Raw genomic sequence first — 22,471 nt, forward strand, 5'->3', positions numbered from 1 at the left:
AGAGAAAGAGAGAAAAAGAGATAGACTCTTCCAAGACACTGCGTTTTGACTTATTCAATATTATTTGCCTCATATATATATATATATATATATTCAATATTTCCTTAGTCAGAAAAATATTTTAAAAGCGCCGTCAAAAGCCAACGATTGCAAGTCGCACATTTATTATTCTTCCATCGAAACGCGCCGCGCTGTACGCTGGGTGGCCATTTTAAAGGACGATTCTGGACGCCTGGACGATCAGTCACACTTAATGTCAAAACTAAATTGACTTAGTTTAGGGCTGTTTAAGGGCGGGCTGTGCGTCCGTATGAAAGGACAAGGGCCTCCCCCATTCGACTCAAGGGGGTTGCTCCGCTGCTTGTATTCTCCCTGTTTCGTTACGATGGGGTAGCTCTTGCCCTATCAACTCTCTCCATGTTTCCCTCTCCCATTTCTTTGCCATTCTAAGATGCATATTAAGCCCTTGTCATGCGGTACGATTTTTCTAAATAAAAAATAAGTACGCTCTGAAAATCTCGTATAAAAACAATATTTTATGCATATATCTCGATTTTCTATCGTGTATTAAAAAAGCGTGCATCGATTTATAAACAAATCAGTTGAGTTCCTAAATTAATTGACGTATAATGAAATACGTAATTATGTGCGTTAATTACATAAAATATAATATTGTCTGAATAATTACTTTTTCAAGAGAAACTAATTTTTTGTCAAATAATAAGATATTAGATTGGTATTCTTTATTCGGATTACAATGAAATCTCATGCATTTTTAAAGAAAAATCATTTCTCTCTCTCTCTCTCTCTCTCTCTCGCACGCGCGCACGCAAGTATTATATGATAAGATAAACCAGAAATATTGTGCTGTCCGACAAGAGCTTTACATGCGTTCGTGTTACGCGTTTACCCGCCTATATATCCCATACACGAGCGCGACTTCCTCCCTCGAGCGACTTCGCCCTCGATAGGGTTGCTAGAATTCCTCGCGGGGTATAGAAGAAAAAAAACAGGTCTCCTCGTTACGCTAATTGTCGCCCAAAACTTTTGTCGACAATTGTCCGTGAAATCTGAGCGGATTGAAAGAGTGAACAGATTGCAACGCGCACTTTTTCGAAACGACTACTTTTTTCACTGTCGAAAACCTGTCGAAATAAAGCACGTTTCCTTGATATCAATTTTGGCTGCATTCCGATATTCACCGTCAGCAACTTTCAGTACTGAAAATCTATAGTATACGTGACATAAAATATAGATTTGCAGTACTGACAGTGAATATCGGAATGCAGCCTTTGTAACAAGTTTCGAGAAATCGGTAACGGAATCATGTCCCCCGGATAGAATTCTGTAAGAAGAGAATGAGCGCAGAGAGGCAGTCAGTTTTAAAATCCCGCGATACAACCCCGCGATTCCTCGAGTCCAGAACTCAACACAAAGTGCCAGTCGAGAGATATTCGTTTGTTATGACGTTTAGTTAAAAATTAAACACGGCACGAGGCCGTTTAACGATTTGGTACGGCTGTTGCCTGCTCGGCCTGTTACGGCGCACGATTCTCACGTTACGGCGTCGCGAGTCGCGATACTGGCGTCTAAACACAGGCTCGAATTCATGATCAATAAACTACGCGCGCGCGACCTATCAGCCGTGGCGCTCTCTCGTTCTCTCCCGTTTCAAAATGCAACAAAATACGCTTAGTCGCACCCTCGTATCAATCTACAACACTCGCAAGACAATCTATTCAAGGTTAAATCGCTGTTATTCCGCGTAAACCTTGTTTTTTTTTTTTACTCATGATGCCACGCGTGTTGTTCTCGCGTTTTAATTAAATAAAACATCGCCTCAAACGCGTAATTATGTGATTAATTTCCCAAAAACGTTTTATTTTCATTGCACGCAATTGTCAATTTAAAAAAATCTCGCTTTGACTGTCATAAGCGAATGCGTAAAATTATCAAATATCGAAACGTGGAGGAACTGTTTGATTTTCGGTCAGAAGGGCATCCTTGATTTTTGCCCCATGAATTCAGAAACGATACTTTATACCGGCTTTCTCAGAAGAAACTAATTTGTCAGGTGATACTTTCGCGTTGTTGCAAGAAGTTCCCTTTCTCGTCACCGATACTCGTGCAGATTTAATTAGCCCGCCACCGCGGCTGTGTGCAACATTCGCGTCACGCGTCGTCGATTTTCAAGCGCGTTGACGCGAGTCGCTTTATTTTCTTTCTTCGGGGCCCTCGCACGTTTCGCGTGTGAGCGGCTTTGTCGCGCGAGACGGCGCGCACGAAAGACGCGTGGAAATTCGAGTTGCGCGTGTAGAATTGCGGGTTGCACGCGCGCGCTGCTCACGTCGCGCCGGCTTCACGAGAGACGGTGTTTGCCAGTTCACGAGCAACATTGTAACTCTAAGTGGAGTGCACGTCGAAGTGAGAGAAAAAAAAATATGATAGGGAGGGGGCGGAAGGAGGTCTCTCGGGTACGTTGTACCGTCTACCGTGTCGGAGTGCAACACGTGCAAACACGGCGACGTTGCCGATCTCCGAAGCTCGACGCGAGAAAATTATAATTCGAGACGCGAATGTGAGAAATATCGAGTTACAAGAGATGTGTCCAGATATGGAATCGCCAATGACACAACGTTGACAACGATAATCGGCAACTTTTTCCTTAAGTGGCCTTACATCTGTCAAAATTTACCATTTTCGTGATAATTCGTTAACAGTCAGCTAGATTGTGTCGTTTGACGTATCTAAAAAAAAAAATATATATATATATATATAATTTTGACATTTAGAAAGTAAGCGATGTATAAATGTCACTTTTTCATCGGAGAAGGAAAACGCGTCGAAAAATGTCCCTCAAACGATCCGATTCGCTGCCGCATCCACCCTGTGGTCGTGGCTGGCAACGCCGGGCCCGTATATACGTCGTCTCTTGGGATCATACGTGGTCAGCACAATGCAAGAAAAACACGGGCCCGAGTCGCCCGAGATGAACGTGGTTCCTGGTATCACCGAGTGCCGGGGCGCACTCCACGCGCGAGTACACGCGAGTGCAACTCGAATACGGACGGAATTATCTGTCTGAGGAATGCGCCGCGTGACAAGAACGATAGTATTATCAGCGTATATATCGCGAATCGTCATCCGATACACATATCCTGGACAGTTGTCTGTGAGAAAGTAATGAACTGAAGTGGCCCTTCATAGGACAAGTCCTAAAATAGGATTATATGTTTCTCGATTTCGGGAATCAATTTTTCTCTCGGGAGAGTCTAATTAACTGTGGAGACCTTATTCGTATCTCCTTTAATATTCAGCGTTAACTATTTCGTAACGTAATTAAATCTGAGATTAAAATTCTATTAAAGTAAAATCCACTCATAAAATTAATGGAGGAATGTGTGGAACTTCGTTATCTTTCTTATTTAAAGCTCTATATCCGCCGAAAAATCCGTTAACTTTTAATAATTTAAAATCTTTCTCGAGTATATGAGATTAATATATGAAATATCCTCCGGGCTAAAACTCGGTCAGTGTTTGACAATAATTGTTCTTCAGTTTGATAACAACTCTCCGATCTCGATTAGCACAATTACGAATTCGTGGTCATTTATAGTTAACGTTGTTCATCCGTTGAATGAAAAATTAATATCCAAACATAACAAAGCAGTCGTATAATTTTGAAAAAAAAATATATGTATATTAATGCGGGCGTCAGCGCATCTGGTGAACGCTCTCCTCGCAGACGCATCTCTTAAAGCCGACGCGAGCACTCCATATTGTACGACCGGGGACGGGACAAATCGGGTATCGCGCCCGCTCGATCGAGACGACGACGACGCGACGGCGGGGGATGAAATCTGGCGATTCGGTTGTTTGTTCTTTTAGCGCGACAGCTACGACGCGGCTAACGGCGCGGCGTATTTTCGGCATAAACTTCGCGTTGTATGCCGGGACACGCAGTATGCTAATAATTTGGGCCGCCGTCCCGGATCTTGTGTCATCGATGTCGACGTAGAAATCAAAATGGGGTTAACGAGGCCGGAACAGCGTATATTGTACGTCAAAGTAGGCTACAAATATATTTTTTTACGAAGTGTCTTATATAATAGATAATAGTGTGGAATATTTAATAATAAAAAAATTGAATCTAATTTTTTTAGAATGTATTAGTCAAACTTAGGCGAGTTCTAGGGCAGGTTTACGTATTCGTAAAAGAATTTTGCAATAAAGAATTTTAGTTAGATCATTAATTTCGGCAAACAGATTTGTTTAAATGATAATAGGTTGAAGAATGAATCAATTGTGGATGTACACATCGGCGAATAAAGGATTTATGAAAAATATATATTCTTGTAGTTATTTAGTAGTTCTATATATAGAATTGCCTTTTCGAACTCGTTAATTAAATGCATAGTTATAAATAAATCGAAATTCGCCGTTGAACCGAAACGTTGGAACGTAAAGGACAATTCATAAAATTTTTAGCTTATGTAGAAAATATTAGATTTGTTTTTATGTTATATAAATCGTCTTGAAAAGTGACCGCTCTTACCGTATATGCGAGCATATTTCAAGTGACAGAATATACGCCGAGGTCGCCGAGATACCGGAAAACCGCAAAATGAAGATCGTTTCTCAATATCAAGAATTAAAAAAAAATACCTTTGTGGAATAGTTGCAGGTGCGTCCTGAAAAGCGCGGCTATCTCTGAAAGGACGAGTTTAACATAAATCTATCTTGCTGCATTCCAATTTTCTGCGCAGCAGTAGCAGTTTCGGCAGGAAATGCCTTGATCGTTTTCGTACGTGATCAACTGAATGCAACGCGAACGGGCGCGAGCTTGCAACTCCGCTGGGGCTTAACTTCGGTCTCACCTACATTTTCGACTATGGCGTCGCCCATTCTCTATCGGCAATCCCAGCCAGCCAGGATATTTCTCTGGTACGTCGTTACGCCCTCACCTCGTCCCCCGTCTCGGAAATCCGGCAAAAAGATAAGGGTGCATGCCGCGCGGGAGCGCGCGCAATTCATCATCCCCGATCGGTCGAGAGACCGGAGGCCGAAATCCATTCAGCGATTGTATACGGCACAGCAGCATCGTGTGTGTCTGCGCATATCAACGCGTAAAAGTTGCTGTAGGTCGTAACTTTGACATTTACCTGCGACATCAACGATCGACGATGTTTTGTTCACGATTTGGGCCGAGAGATCTGAACATTTCGTGAACAGCGCGAAGCAGAACGACCCTATTCTGTAACGTAATCCAAGTTCGAAAGAAAGAAATTGTGAAGGAAAACATTTCTCACTAAATATCATAGTAAATAATTGAAACAAACACGAATTTACATACTCATAATGAAATTTTTTAATGCGTCTAAATTGTTCTTCCGTAATAAGAGAGTTTACAATAAAATGATATAGATAAATCCTAATAATAAAGTTTTACTCTTGAATCTCTCATTGCAATTACAATAGAAATAATGTAGGGATAAATTCTAATAAAGTTTTATTCTTGAATCTCTCGTTGCAGTTAAATTATCGAGTCCAACCCTGTGTGATTATATTTTAACTTGAAGTTATGTGGGAGGGAGAATAGAGACGCATTGAATTAATTAAAACAGAACACGGTGAAAGAAGAATAAGAAAGATTCAACGACGGCTATTTCTTCAAATAAGTAGTCGAACATAATTAAACAAGTGTGGATAATTAAACACCGCGATAATTTCAATCGTTTTCGACCGTTTTGTCGAGATTCAGGCCACTCGCCGCTGGATATCTATTTCGAAAATAAGAAATAAAGAAAACTAAAAAAAAACAGTGAACAGTGAACATGTAATTGTAGGATGCAGGTTGATCGGACGCGCGTCGCGTAATGGGAATTTATGGAGCGCCGGATGATAGCGAGTGGCAAGCACGTAGTCTCTCTAATTCGAGATAACACCGGCGCGATTCCGGCGCGGGATGCACAACACCTATTTACCCTGGCCCGCGCGCACAGAAGCGGAATCGCGCGTGTGCGGATGTGTCATTTCTCACGGATACGCGGCCTCATCCCGCACGGCGGCTATAGGACGCGGGACACATTACGATACGAAAATAACGGCCGACGGCCGGGCACGCGTGCAAATCCCGGCAAATATTATCTCCGCTTGTTTCGCGCGCGTACACGGATATTCTCTCTCGCGCGTATTTGCTTTGCGCGTATTTGCGCGCAAACTCCCTCACGTATATATCGACGCGCGGAGGGTGTTCTTTGTCCCGCGCGCTGAAAAATCTTCGGCGATTCTCCCAAACGACACGACGGCTTGGGTTGCCATCCTGCACGATCTGTATAGTGCGCCTTCCCGCCGGTTGCGCCGTCGCCATTTATTTCCCTCTTCGCATAAGAAATGCCGCGATAAAAATAATAAGTTACAAGTGCGGGTCCCTCTCTCCGTTCTCGACGACCCACTGCACTAACATTTACATGAGATTTGTGGCCGATTTTTCCCTTGCTTTTTCGCCTTGCATATCGTGAGACATTCGCATTCTATTATTCTACCGTGAAACATTTTATCGTATATGCAGTAACAATAACATTGAAAATTGTAAAAAACGTGCGTGTACATTCTACGTAAATTAAAAAAATATATATCTGTGGGAAATGGGCATCATTTCCTTTTCCCAATCCATTAACTTTTCGTGCGCGAGGAATTCTTTTTAGATAGAACTTTTTGTCTATTTCGACGTGTACAACAGTATCGGTAATCGTTATCGAATGTAATATACCATTTCTCGTTTCATATACGCGACGATTCGGCACTTCCGACACATATAGCGCAATCGACGTACCTAGATAATTGCACGTCATTCTTCCCGCATCGTCCCTCTTCAGTTTCTCTTTTATCCGAGCAAAAAGGTCGGGATTTATCCGGGCGGGCGCCAGGTGAATCCATGAGATTAGAAGAAAGATCCGTTAATTGGACGACGGGGACAGATACCGGTGGTCGCAAATTGGATTGCCTCATCCTCCCTCTCGCCGCGCTTACTTACTATACCCGGATATCGATTATAGTCGTAATGGTATGTAATAACTGTAAAAATCTGCGAACGAATGGCGATTTTGATAATGAAGAGAGAAAGAGAGAGAGAGAGAGAGAGAGAGAGAGAGAGAGAGAGAGAGAGAGAGAGAGAGAGAGAGAGCAACGAGTGAACGCATTATATCGGAAAGCGCTGATTAATAAATCAGAGATGTTGCCGTGATTCTCTTTGTCTTTGTGTGTGAGAATTCTTGAATACACGAGTACTGATCGTTACTTTACGAAAAATTAAGTCTTAGGAAAATTACATAATTCGTGACATAACTCTCCTAAATATTAAATTGTTTTCATTGTACCCTGTGAAATGTTTCGTTATGTTAAAAATCCAACGACTAATTGGGGGTAAATAAATAATAATCATGATAGATTAAAATGAGTTCATGAAAAAACACAGAAATATTTGATGAAATGATTATTAATGTTCTTGCAACTGTATAATAAAGTGTCTAACTCTTATTTCATTAATCTGAAACATCTTAAGATTGCAATTGTACTTAAGACGGTCTCAATTATAAGAACCGACTGAATACCGGTCTATGAAATCTTGGCGTGTTTTCAGAAAATTTTTTTGCTGACAGGTTGTTGTGTTTTCGGGAAAATAAATATTTAGCCATGTGTTGCTATCGGCATGTCTCAGTCGAACACCTTCATCAACCTTCAAGATTATAACGCTGTCAAGGCCTTCTTAAAACACGTGCAACCGGATTATGAAAGTTCTGTCCAAAAAGAATTCTTCGTGCACGAAGATTTAAAAATCCAAACTAAAATCTAATTTTTTCAAGTTGCAAAATCTTTTCAACTAAAACCTAATCTTTTCAAAACTTCTTTTAAAACGACTGTAACAAAAGTCGAACATCTGTACTATCTATTATACCTGTTAGTTTAGGATTTATCCGTTTCTATTCAACACCGAAATATTATTTTTGCAGAAAAGCAATTCGCAGGTTTTTCCTAATACACAAGCAGATCTATTAATTTTACTATTAATCTTACATTGAGTTCAGTCGTACAGTCGACACCACTCGCGCTATTGCTAAACCGAAACTTTACTGTAGCAGGTGGGATGTCACATTCTCTTATTCTTACTGTACGGATCTGTAAAAACGACAAAGTTGCACTAATACAGTAACAGGCAAAAGCATTAACATTCACTTACTTAAACAAGGAAAATGGTTAAGCACCATTGGTCAGAATCAGGCGTGGGTGGAGAATTCCTCAATAGTGTGCATATAAAAGAAGGAAAATCCCTCAGAAAAATTCAAAGAACAGATAAATCCGAAGTACCTGACCGTGGACCTAGCAAGTGACACTTGCAAAGACTTGTAGAGACCTGGGCTGTCTCATCTCGTCGAATCACGCAGACGCACGCTGATTCGCGGACACTTATTAATTAATTTCACATTATTTATTGCCATAATCACAAAATGATACAGGACTTTTCTATTCAGTTTCACCCGTCCTACCTGCCCACGGCGAGTGTCACACCTATATTATTAGAGAAATAACTAGGAAAAAAGAAAACGTTATTAATTAGAAAATTATTAACATTTTTATACATGTGATTATGAAATTGTTCCTTATTGATACGTCTTTAATAAAATCTTTTTTTATATTTGCAATTGCACATTAGCCGAATATCAGTATAAAGACTGATATGCATCAGTTCATATAAAATTTAATTAATTTTAATCAATATTTATAAAAATAATCTTGTAAAAATTTTGTTTATATAGTTTTGCCATGCTTACGAATCAACAAGGATAATACGTTATCAGAAGGATAAGTTGAGACTGCTCTATTGCCTTTATTGTGCGCTCTTACACTTGTCATTCAGCGGCAAGTGTATAAGCGCGCAGCGAGGAACAGACAGCACTGTTTATTAGCTCAATCAGCTACCTATAACTTGCAAGATATGTTTTACATGAGTTGCACACATGTGCCGCATGTTGGGCCTGTCGGTTGCTTTCAACTTAATCCTGTGTGACATTAAAGCAAGAGAAAAATCGGTCACAAATCTCGTGAAAATGTTGAGGCAGTGGGTCATTGGAAGTGGAGAGAAAGACCCAAGTTAGACAGTTACCCTGTAACTTATTGTTATTTTTATCGCGGCATTTCTTATGCGAGGAGAGAAATAAATAACGACGGCGCAATCGTTGAAGATGGTAGCTGATAGACTAGATAGACCCACGCAGTTCCGCACAAAACTTGTGTTACATCAATACAGGTAAAAAAATGAGAAAAAGGAGGGAAATGAGTGAAGCGGAAAAGCGAAAGGGTTCAGACAGCTCGGCGCGGCTCGGCCAAACTTTAAATGCGTTTTTCTCAAAATTACTATTTTCTTTACGGTTTTCCTCTTGCTTTAGTGTCACACAGGTGTAGGTTGGAAGCAACCGATATAGGCCCAACATGCAGCACATATGTGCAACCCATGTAACATATCTTGCAAGTAAGGTAACTGATTGAGCTAATAAACAGTGCTGTCTGCTCCTCGCTACGTGATTACACTTGCCGCTGAATGACAAGTGTATAATAAGCATGCATAATAAAGGCAATAGAGCAGTTTCAATTTATCCTCCCTGATAACGTATTATCTTTCATGATTCGTAAGCATGGCAAAATTATATAAACAAAATTTTTACAAGATTATTTTTATGAATATTGATTGAAATTAATTAAATTTTATATGAACTGATGCATATCAGTCTCTATACTGATATTCGGTTAATGTGCAATTGCAAATATGAAAAAAAATTTATTAAAGACGTATCAATGAGGGACAATTTCATAATCACATGTATAAAAATGTTAATAATTTTCTAATTAATAACATTTTTTTCCTAGTTATTTCTCTAATAATAGGTGTGACACTCGCCGTTTTTCTCAAAATTACTTTTTTCTTTACGGTGTGTGTGAAAACTCGGACTACGTCATGAATACGATTTAGTTTTTTCTGAATATTCATGCGCAAATTATTCAAAATAATTGCTGCTTGGTTCCTTAAATAAGCTCCACGTCCAAAAAATCTAATTTACCTAAATCTATACAAATTTATTAAATTATATTTGGATTGGAACGGTGCGAGTTAAAAAATACACGTTATTTTTGCACGTTTTGTAGTCACATAAATAAAATACATGCATATTTTAAAATGGAAATCTTTAGTCTGGGAAAGGGTACTTCTCTAAAATTTTCGTTGATCTGTGTGCATAAAAACTTACATCATATGATAAATTCTTACATGAATTCTTACATTCTTGATTAATCTCAAAAGAAACTCAAATTCTCTCTCTCTCTCTCTCTCTCTCTCTCTTTCTCTCTCTCCCCCCCTGTATCTAATAATATTATATAAATATATATTTATAATTAATACTATAAAATTAAATTTAAAAAATCGTTTATATATATTCGACAGTTTATATATATTTTCAACAAAATCTCCAATCGTTAATACAATATTAATTTCATTTTAACATACATATATGTAAACTCTCGTGTATAATTTTTTGACGCATATTTAATCGTGAATAATGTTCATTCTTTAATTATTCAATTTCGTGCAGCAATGCACCACGTGTTTCGAGTTTCGAGCCTCGCATTACAAAACGGAAGATTCGTCCCCGACGCGATAAAGGCCTGCAATTTTCCCATAGTGAAACGAGCGCGAACGAATATTGGTGCGCGGTTTTGGCGAATGCGCGAAAAAAAGGATAACTAATATTAATGCACATTACCCTGGAAATAATATCTTCTGATAGCGGAACAATGCACCCACAAATTCGGTGCAATGTTACGTAAGCTTCCGTTTGGCATTTTTTTAACAATCGATGTTTGGAATTATTTATTATAAGTTACCGCGCTTATGAACTATGTTTCATAAATGAAAAAAGATTGAAGCTTTGAGAAAAAACGCGAAGAAGGCTGAATAAGATGCGACGGCTTTACGATACAAAACGGCCGACGAAGCACACGTGCAAATGGTTTCTTTTGCAAGAAAACGCGAATATAAAAGCAAGGAAAAACGAATCTAATTGAAAAAAATAGACCTAATAACATTTGTAATAAACGAGAGTGAAATTGCATGCATCCTGCATGCGTCAGTATTTGTTAATTCGCATCTGATCTCTCGACATTTGATATGCGGCTTTGCTCGCGACGTTATCATTCCCAGCTATAATATCCGTGAAATCTCGATTATAATTCAGGCGAATAACAGCGATGCTTTATTAATTGATTTTGCGTAATTTTTTAAAATGAGTAATGCATAAAGATATTGATTATTATTTAGTGGGTATTAAAAGAATTTAAATATGTGTTAATATTTGTCCTCTAATATGTATAGGTATATATCTCTCTCTCTTTATAAAGTTGCTGCAATAACTTATAATATATTTCTAGAATTTTTATTAAAATTGCGTTAAAGACGAAAATCTCTCATCTCTTGTCTAAACTTATAAATGCCCTTATGATGATAAGATTAGAGGAAAGTCCCCTATTATGAGATAGGCTCCTAATATGCGACAGCGAGGTTTCTGCTAAACTAATATAGGCTCACGTCTCAGTAACTATATAGAAATACGCATGAATAAGTAAAAAGGTAAGTTTCCAGTTGTTCCTATTAATAATCTCTTACAGCTCCGCTGTTATATTTTGACAATATATACATGCGCTTTGATGATCTTTGTTACTATTACATCTTAAATAATGCACTGTATATTTCTATAAAACACGCTAAATTTTAAAATTATATCAAAATGTTGCATGTATTCTGCAGTTGAAATAAATATTTACTATATCAAGCAACTAAATTTTACTGTAAAATTATATTTCATAAATTCCATAAAAATTGTTCGTAAATTATAGAAAAATATTATAAAGCAACTAATTAATAAAAATATTGTTAAATATTATACAAATCGTAATTGTCTTCATTAAAGAATTGAAAATTAATTAGCACAACTTCTATCGTATATTTTTATAACTTTTTTGTTCATAAATCAGCGATAGAAATATTGTTAAAGTAACACATGCATAATTGTTAATCCTGATATAATGGATTGTTAGTGATATGATGATGATTATTTTAACGTCTTAAAAAAATTTTAGAGACATTTTAAGACATTTCGAATACGCGTGTCTGGACAAGAATAGGGTATGAATTAAATCAACACCTTATAATCTCGCTTGACTCTCGCTATTTTTATTTTTTCTCTCCGATACAAATGAATTTCATGCCTCTTTAAGTATAAACTCTAATGCGTGTTATTTTATAGATTAAACAAAATTTATCTACGATAAACGTAGTTTGTTATTACAATGCTTTTTTTAAAACCCTTTTTTTGTTGCATTAAGATATATAATAAAGAATAACTTTTTCAACATAAAACTTTTTGGAGAAGCATTTTAATTGTATCATATATCATCTTTTGTAATATATACGAAAGAATAAACGTAATTATATTTTATAAAAATATTTTATTGGAGCGTGAATTTTTCTTCGCGAACGACTTTTATTCCTAAATCGGTGGCAGGAACGTTTTGTTACAATTATCCTTCGGGCTTCAGCTGCTCTTTCGGTTTTTTCAAAGGAACGGGGAGGGAGAGGGCGCATACATGAACGTTCGCACGTGCGTGCACCCCACTGGAGAATTCCTGACCCTCCCCGGGACTGACCCTGCTATCAAGGGTGGAGCTTAAAATAAGGGTGGTGCCTCTCACAGCTTACCTATCCCATCGGGAAACAGCGTTGGTTGAGATGAGCAAGGGTAAGGTAAAGCAGAGAGGAGACATTGGTTCAGCGGCAAGAGAGAATAGTGAGTCGCTCTGAAATAAATGCTCCCTAGTCGAGTTCAACGCGCGACGCACGAGCGAGTCTTTTTTTTACGTTCGCACGTCGTCTTGTTAACATCGGCAGATTCTCTTATAATATCGATCGCGGCGAATCAAGTTTTTTTGAATTTCGGTGCAACATTGATCGGGCATTCATCGATTCCTTCGATCAATGACACGTGCGCGTCCGATGTCGTGGATCACGTGGTTTGGAAATTGCAGTAATGGCAGATAGTCATAGCGGTTTCTTAACACGCGTGCTCGGAACTGATAATTAAGTAGTTTCAACGTCGTCGGCGACACGTGGAAAACATTGTGAGCGATCTACGTGGTGTCAAAGTTCAGCTAGTTGCGATAGGAAGAATGCGTGCAACATGGCACCGATGGAAAATTACGGACGCGGGTCGGCTGTCCCGAGAAGTGACCCTTATATCCAAAATTGGAGAATTAGACACAAGCAAGAGAATCAGGAAGGTATTATGTACATATGATCCGTCATAATAAATACGATTCAGATTTTTCTGAATATTCAAATATACGTGAATTATTCAAAATAATTTCTGCTCGGTTGCTCATATGTATAAGCTCCTCACCCGAAAAATCTAGTTTATTTAAATTTGCAAATTTATCAATTCATATATTATTCGGATTAGAACGGTGCGAGTAAAGAAAAACATATTATTTTCGCGTGCTTTGTAGTCACAGTCACACGCGTAATACATGCATATTTTAAAATGGAAATCTTTAATCCTGGAAAAAGTACTTCTAAAACTTCGTTGATCTGTGTGAAGAAAGAGATTTACATATTTGAAATAATAAGTATAATATAAAAATAATTTTTAGTTAAATATTCCAATAAGGATGATATTTCTCACCGAAAAATTAATAATGTATAAGATTTTTAATGTAAATTTTTTATTGTGTGACTATAAAATATGAAAAATAATTTCATTTTTTTTGCTCATTTTTATTTTGATTTCAAATAAATTTTGGTACATTGTACTGTGTTATTATTTCTGCAGTGGAGTGATTAAATTTCTTGAATCCACGGATTTGTAAAAATTAGATTTTTCTCTTTCTTTTTATAAATAAATAAATAAATAAAATAAAGATAAATAAAACTGAAAGCAAATCTGCATGCATATAAGAAGTTAAATTCCGATCAATTCTTACATTGATTAAACTCAAATTCTCTCTCTCTCTCTCTCTCTCTCTCTCTCTCTCTCTCTCTCAATATCTAATAATATTATATAAATAAATACAATTAACACTATAAAATTAAATTTAAAAAATCTTTTATTCGATATTTTAAATAAAACCCCTCCGATCGTTAATACAATATTAATTTTATTAATATATGTAAACTCTCGTGTATATAATTTTTTGACGCATATTTAATCGTGAATAAATTTTTCATCTTTTAACTAATCAATTTCGTGCAGTAATGCGCATGTGTTTCAAGCATCGCCACAAAATGGCGCCTCTGGTCAGAAATGTTCTCTAATTTTCACCGACGATAGTTCTTAATAATAGTTCTCGATCTTGTGATCGCAATATGGAAGTATATGATACCGAGACCGGCCAATGAGGAAGCAACTTATTCTCGGAGTGTGGAGTCACTTTTCCTTGGACCTGTTCGTCACCGACGCGACGGCCTGCACTTTTCCCGGTAATGGAACGAGCGCGAACGAATGTTTGAGCGCGGTTTCTGCGAATGCGCGAGAAAAGGATAACTGTCCAGTTATGCGCATTATCTTGGAAACGATACTTCCTGGTAGCGGAATAATGCACACGCAAATTCATCGCGATGTTGCGAACGCTTCCGTTTGACAATTTTCTTAACTGACATGTTATTTGACATTTTTCTAACGATCGACGTTTGTAGTTATTTATTATGAATTGTCACGTTCATGAGTTAGGTGTTTCATAAATCAGCGAAGGAAAGATTAATCTTTCAAAATAAATAATATTTTAAAATAAATTTCTACGTAGAGAGAGAGAGAGAGAGAGAGAGAGAGAGAGAAAAGAGAGATACTTTGAAAGGATATGTGGCAATATTTTTGTTATATTTTTACTTTCTACGAGAAAAATCATTCCTTCAATTTACTTAACGTTTACTTAAAGTTTAAAAGCTGGCGGGATGTTATCAATTGAATAATCTGTTTAATTTATGTTAATTATAAGCAGAAAGATCTTCGAAACTGACTAGAGAATTGTTATCCAAAATTATTCAAAAGGATTTTTCTAATGTTTCGATAACAAACTTCATACACAAATAAGACAAACACGGGTAAGATGACTATAGAAAAGAGATGGCCCATCCATGTTCTCTCAATCTAGCTCGCCATCTAGTATCGAATAATTACACTAAGAACAAAATTTATTAATCCAAAAAAATATTTAGTCCGATACGAGCAACTAAACATTTTAATTAGTTTAACTAAACATTAGTTGAATTAATTAATTCTTGATTAAAAAATTTTAAAGGTTGACATGAATGCACTATACCTTTTTTAGTGCAACTTAATTAATAATTGTTGAAACAACTAATGTTTAGTTAACTAATTAACATGTTTAGTTGCTCGTATCGGACTAAATATTTTTTGGAATTAAGAAATTTTTTTTCTCATCATTGCATGAATAGGCCATCTCTCCTCTAAGGTCATCTCACCCGAATTTACCCTATATCGTTTTTATTTTTGAGATTTTTTTAATGAGAGAGAAAGAGAGATGACAGAGTGATGACTTTTTTCAAATAAACAGGAAGACCGAGCGCATTTTACGCGCTTGATAAGATACTTATATATAAGGGAAATCGAGAAGTGTTGAGCGTCGGTCGGAACCGTCACCGAATGCAGAGATAGAGCGACAAAAAAATGCATTATTCAAACAAATTTCCATTCCAGAGAAGTCCGGGTAGCTACATCGTTAGGTTGCTCTCTCGCCGGCGCTTTAATGACGGTTTGCTCCCTTTGCTTTCGTTTCTTATAATGAGGAGCTTCGACGTCGTCGTTACGCGCCGTATCACTCGCGAACGACGACGTCGCGGTCAAAATCTCTCTCGCATCGAACGTGCGTGTTGGAGAGCACTTGAGAAATTCACTCCAGCTTCCGACTTAAAACGTGAGATATTTTTAAGGGATTTAATTTTATATGAAATTCTGTGTTTTACAGATATTTTGTACGCACGCATGCTTGCGAGTGCATGTGTAATTTAAATCGAAGAGCTTGAGAATAGAAATGCATAACATTAATTGCCTCGTTTATAAACTGTAAATTTGATACGAGGTCTATACGAGCCCAAAGCTGATGTACATGCTATATATAAAACTTCGAACCCTCTTTTTCTCACATTAATCGAGTAAACTTATCAGTTTATTCAGAGCAAGCGATTGATGAAAGTCTTGACAAAGGTTGCAATCGGTATCAGAATATCAGATAAAAAAATCTACTGTGCGTAAGAAGAATTAAATTGCACATATAAGTGAAAGAGAAAGGAAAAAAATGTTGAAGCTTTATTGCACGTAAATCCGTCCTTTATAGGGTCGTATAGATCTTCTATTAAATTTATAATCAAAAATTCAATAATTGAATCGTGGCCTTCTATTAAATTTATAGTAAAAAATTCAGTAATTGAATTGTGCATTTTTCGTATAATAATATGTCGAGCAAACGGCAAATTTAATCGAATAATTTTATTTTTTAAATTTTGTTCGATATACGACTAACCGTATTTAACATTTTTTGCAATTTATGAATTCTATTTCCTTATTTTCTTATTTGAGATATTTTTATTACATAGAATACATAGATATAAACCCGCGAATTTAACGTGACGGTACAGGCACGTGACGGTATACTCTTCGAGTATAAGTTTTTTGCCGATTTATACTTTCGAAATTTGTCACGTGCCCGCAAAGTTATGGAAAATTAAAAAAAACATTCGTAGTCTCAATTTTATGGATTATATGCCATGTGTCTATAGAGACGGTTCTATTTCATCTGGGAAAAAATGTAATTCGGCTTGGAAGCTTCGAACGTGATTTCGAAATAAAGTCACGACCGCCAATATTGCAAGACAAATAATTGCGCCTGCAAAATTCCGATCTCTACGGGGCCAATGACACACCCGGTTATCCAGGGCGATTTACATGAAACGTAAAAAATTGTATGAAATTTTTACAACATTGCCTGACACATCGGGTTCAAGCAATGTCGAGTGTAAAGCATTATTCATATTATTTTAGAAATAATAAAATATAATTACAATATATATGAAAATTTGCATATCATGTAAATTTCATAGCTTATAATATGAGAGAATATAATATTTTCCAGCGACGATATTTCACAGTAATTGATATTTATCAGCAAAGATAGATACATAACTGATATAAGCAAATGGGGAGCGTTCCTGAATTGCGAGGAAGGTGTGATGATCGTTTTCTGTATATATACATAACACAAGGACAAGACGAGGGCAAACGTCTATATTTTCCAATCCGATTATCAGCAATGCGATATCAGGTGTTACAGGATATCGGCATTTCTGCCGGCGACATTAACGATGACGATGAATTGTGATTACGGCGGGCGTGGACTCGAACTCCGCGTAGCGGAGTTAAGTTAATTCAGCTGGGGTACGCTGATAGCGCGACTACTTTATGCTGTCGTTTATGCAATTCGCGATATTGCTGCATCGATTTTACATGCACGCGGGTAGGTTGCGCATGTCTAGTCTCCTCGGTCGCGAGCGCAAACCCTTAATGCCACTCTTGACGTATTATGTTCTATCCTTAAGAACGACGTGCGTAAACATGCGCGATAACATCGAGGAATTACGGGTTACCTTCCCTCAATTTTGATCAAGAATGTAACGTTACATATGCAAGAAGATATACATATGTATATATGTTATAGAATATATTATACTAATATATATTCTTTTGGATAAAAATAATGTATGTTCTTTAGTTTTAAAAATTTGAAGTTTCTTAGAGTCTGAAAAATCTTTAAAACTTCATCAAGAAATAACAAAATGTGTAAAGACACATTAAAATTTAATCAAAATGTATACTTAAATTTAATAATAAAGTTTTAAAAAATGAAATGTTGCTAAGCAAATTAAAAGATGCTATTTATTTATTTATTTGTCTGTTTGTATATGACAGTTATATAACAATGCTAATAATATTAAATTACGCTAATAAAATCCTAATGAAATTCGTTAAACACATTCGTTTGACACACATGTTTCACGAAAATTATTCCTTTTATTTGCAGACAGCAGTCCTCCCTCAGACACATTGGATCTGAGTTCGCATCATCCGCATCATCATCATTATCATCATAACAATAACAACAACAACAACAATTCGAACGGCATCGCTAGCTCCGCTACATCATCCGGTGGTCTGCAGGAAATCGTGATGAAAGAAAAAAGCAAAAACGCAGCGCGGTCGCGCCGCGTTAAGGAGAATCAGGAATTTTTGGAGCTGGCGAAGCTGCTACCACTTCCAGCTGCCATTACTACACAACTGGACAAGGCCAGCATCATCAGACTGACCACAAGTTATCTCAAGATGAGAGCCGTCTTTCCTCATGGTAACGAATATGCCCATTTGGTAAATCTTGCTTTTATTTGTTATAATCGAGTTTTTTTTATATTATCAAATCGAATTAATATATAGAATATATATAATGATTAATAAATAATAATATACTTATCGGCATAAGTTTACCCTGTTAAATTCGTAGTGTCAAATTATATCCAATTTGAGTCATTTTAACCATTCCCATAGATCGCCAACTCAATACGTGCTTCAACTCAATACGTCGTTAATTTAATTAAAATAATATTAATTTATCTAAACCTACTAAAATGGAGTTGAAATAATACTGTTTAGTGTTGAAATAGTATATTTCAACTTACATGGTAATTAAAAATAACAAAATGTTATTTAACTCAAGGCATTGGTTTAAATTTCATCCTTTAATAATTAACGGCATACAATGCCACTTGTTTATCGAAATCAATCTGAACCTACCAGAACGATTGCCTTATCCAAACTCCATAATTGAGCATAAATAGCCGCAAATCATGCCTTTTTTTATCTTGCCGTTGTTATAGGGCTGGTATGAATTTAGCAACCGGACACTTACGCGCAAAGGGCAAATAGTATCGGATGAGATGGATGTGATTGCGCACTTAATGCATTGTTAGTTCCCAACGCTTTGTAAGCAAAGCATGGGGGCCGTTATAGTGTTACAATGGCCTCCCTCAGTTCGATTCCCCCTCTCACGACATTGGCGAATTGAATTTCAAGTGGCTGCATCCCTCTAGAACGCGCGCGCGATCGTCCCGTCTTTATTCTCGGGTAAAAAGAGACACGGCGTCCTCACGACGACGCTTTTAAGGGCGCTTCCTCGCGCGCTTTGTCGAAAAACGAGCGTGAAATTTCTCGAGAGGCCGATCGCCTCGTCGATTATTACCGCAAGATTAACCCTTCACAATTCAAAACAACCGTCAAAAATCGATATTAAACGAGACGCGTTGTAATGTCGCTATTTTAAACTTCTCATCTATGATTTATTAATAAATATGACGATTTATGTAATAGTGATCTTAAAAAATAATATCGGTGTTGCGTCAAATCTCGACGAATCCATCTTTAACAATTTCTCACGTTCTATCCCGAGCTTCATGCTTGTTATATCGGATTCCAATGTAAAATTCTCGATGTAACGCGGTGATAGCGAAGGATATTGAACTGAGACAGTTTCTTTCTTCGAGGTGGATCGAGCTGTCTGTCAAACGTGCGCCATTGTGTACGTTGACATAATAATAAAGATAAAATCGTAAAATCTGACACGTGTCGTATATTGAAACAGCACGATCGACGATTCTTCTAAAAAATATGTCAGTCGATAATCAAACTTGAGAGAAATATGCTCTAGAATACACGACGTTTGAAATGTCACACTCAAATATGAACACATAGTACGTGACATGAATGATCCTACTGAAATTTACTTCAGTATAAAAGCGAAAGTGATTTCTTATCAAATTAGATTTCGGCTTCTTCTAATTTTGACGCGGATTTTTATACGTTTTAATAATTCAAAAACCGGTTTTTAAATTTGCGTATCCTTAATCTTTCGGTTTCAGACGATTAATGTGTCTTAAATAATACTTAAGAGAAATAGAAACGATTTTTTTGTTAAACATTGTTATTTATGAAAATTAGTAATAATAACTTGAAAAATGTAGATTCAGCAAAAATTGTATATGACGTGTATGCGTCATGTCCATTTCTACCAATGTAGATTAACTTTAATCTCAGATTAATTTACTTTTTGCCTTTTTCTAGTTCTAAAAAATAAAAAAATATATAAAAGTGAGTTACACCGAGATTAAAGTTAATCTACATTCGTAGAAATGAACATCAGTCGCAATAATCAATACATTTCACCAAGAGAAAGCATACATTTTCAAACAGGCCTGTGTTCTCGCTCGATATTAAAAGCAGAAGATTGATTTAATTAAGTTTTTTTCAGGTCTCGGAGACGAATGGGGTGCCGCGCCACCGCCCAACAATCCCTTAGAGACCACCATCAAGGAACTGGGTTCGCATCTCTTACAAGTGAGTGATCGTCACTTTTACTCTCTCTCTCTCTCTCTCTCTCTCTCTCTCTCTCTCTCTCTCTCTCTCTCTCTCTCTCTCTCTCTCTCTCTCTCTTTCACCGATTAATAAAGACAAATATAAATTCAGAATACAATCCGTAAAAATAACTAATAAATTCGCGTGAGTCGTGAATTAACCTTGTGATAACAGGATATTTCTGACTGCAGACACTGGACGGCTTCATCTTCGTCGTGGCACCAGACGGGAAAATTATGTACATAAGCGAGACTGCTAGCGTGCACTTAGGTTTGTCGCAGGTGGGAGATATCCCCTCATTTATTTCACTAATTAATAATTCAATTTTGGCAATTTTTTGAGAAAAAAATGTATTCAACATTTACTTACGCAATTACGTTTATGTTTAAACAACTATACGTATCTCTAAATATGTAAATGTCAAGAAAATATGAAAACTAATAAATGAATAATATTGAAAATATCTTGCATGTATAATTTGTAATAAAATTTCCCGCGCAAAATTGCATTATTATGTGTTGTGTGTATCGTATTATTACATCGTTGTGTGTATATGTTACATTGCTACGCCAGGTAATGGAAGTCCACGTTAATCCGGAAATTATTAACGGAAACTGTTCGTATGTGCAGGTGGAATTAACGGGAAACAGCATATTCGAGTACATTTATCCGGAAGATCGCAACGAGATGGTTTCCGTGCTGAATCTTCCGCAGAGCCCTGCGGATCTGGCGGGTTTCACATTCCCGCCACCGAATTCGCGAGGTGAGATCGAGCTGGAACGTGCCTTTCTTCTCAGAATGAAGTGCATCCTAGCGAAAAGGAACGCGGGTCTCGTCACGGAAGGATACAAGGTAAACAAGAAAAAATAGATTTTCATAAAATGTTAAATTAATGCCCAATTAATATACCAAACGTCCTCGGGGATAGCACACACATTTAAAGTTTCTTAAAATGATTAAGTTACTATTATGTACGTATATGTATGTATACATACATCTTGACACTCGATCAAAAAATTGTTCAAAATATTATCAGTCGTAGTCGAAAAAGATTTTGAATTCCACGTACATTGTAACTTTGGATTATATAATTTTATTAATTATTATTATAATAAAGATAAAATAACTATTAAGCAAAAAGAAATGTCTTGCAAATCTCGTTTTTTTTTTAATATATAAGTCAAACATTTTTTAAGACAAGCTTACGGCAGTAATTTTAAGAACAGAAAAGTAGTCCTTTTTACAGAAACAAGAGAGAAAGAAAGACGGAAAGAGGAGCAAGTTAAATATACGATAGTTTCACTATTCTATGTATAATCCGAGACTGAAAGAGATTAATGGAAGGATACGAGTTGCGCGATTAGTATTCTTTTACTATATACATAATATACATATATATATATATACATATATATATATATGTATATATAATTACAAAACCAAATGCTAAATAAGAGATAAAGTTTGATCAGCTAAGTAGGGACGCAATTGTCACAGTCACGTTCAGTCGTAAAGGAAACGCATCGGGCAGATGGTAAAATTCGCTCGTATCCAGTCTGTCTAGAAAAAATGCTATGCTTTTTATCTATTTCTTTTAATCATTTTCAACAATTTATCGATCATTGTTAACATATATCAATGTTTTACAAAAAATTTATAAACAAAAACCACATTATACCTATATTTAACTTATACCTATACCTATATATATATTTAAAAGTAGAGTAATGGTAACATTTATAATGTTTCTAAAATAATGGATAAAAATGATAAAAATAGAGTGTAAGTTGTGATAAATTTCATCCTGATTTTTTAGCTTTCTTATCTTATAATTTTTAAATTAAATCATTAAGTAAATTTTGATTAATACTGTTAATAAGCCCCTAACTCGTAAATTAATT

General features: G+C 36.5%; 1 protein-coding gene across 5 annotated transcripts in view; it reads left to right on the plus strand.

The window, feature by feature from the left end:
- Sim (bHLH transcription factor single-minded) overlaps window positions 1-22,471 on the plus strand; it is a 47,805-nt gene that overhangs the window by 13,493 nt on the left and 11,841 nt on the right. For 4 of the 5 annotated variants that reach the window (XR_013256803.1, XM_077405157.1, XM_077405156.1 and 1 more), the window contains 4 exons: window positions 18,193-18,513; window positions 20,467-20,552; window positions 20,762-20,851; window positions 21,201-21,422. Coding sequence is in view for 4 of the 5 variants with exons in the window: in XM_077405155.1 (XP_077261281.1) it covers window positions 18,193-18,513; window positions 20,467-20,552; window positions 20,762-20,851; window positions 21,201-21,422 (719 nt within the window). In the remaining variant the exon portion in view is untranslated. Of the gene's footprint in view, window positions 1-18,192; window positions 18,514-20,456; window positions 20,553-20,761; window positions 20,852-21,200; window positions 21,423-22,471 lie in introns of those variants that run through there. The other variant, XM_077405158.1, reaches the window with a different exon arrangement.

This window comes from Temnothorax americanus, unplaced genomic scaffold, assembly GCF_048541705.1.
Source record: "Temnothorax americanus isolate GAGA-0224 unplaced genomic scaffold, ASM4854170v1 Scaffold2, whole genome shotgun sequence".
In the NCBI taxonomy this organism is placed as follows: domain Eukaryota; kingdom Metazoa; phylum Arthropoda; class Insecta; order Hymenoptera; family Formicidae; genus Temnothorax; species Temnothorax americanus.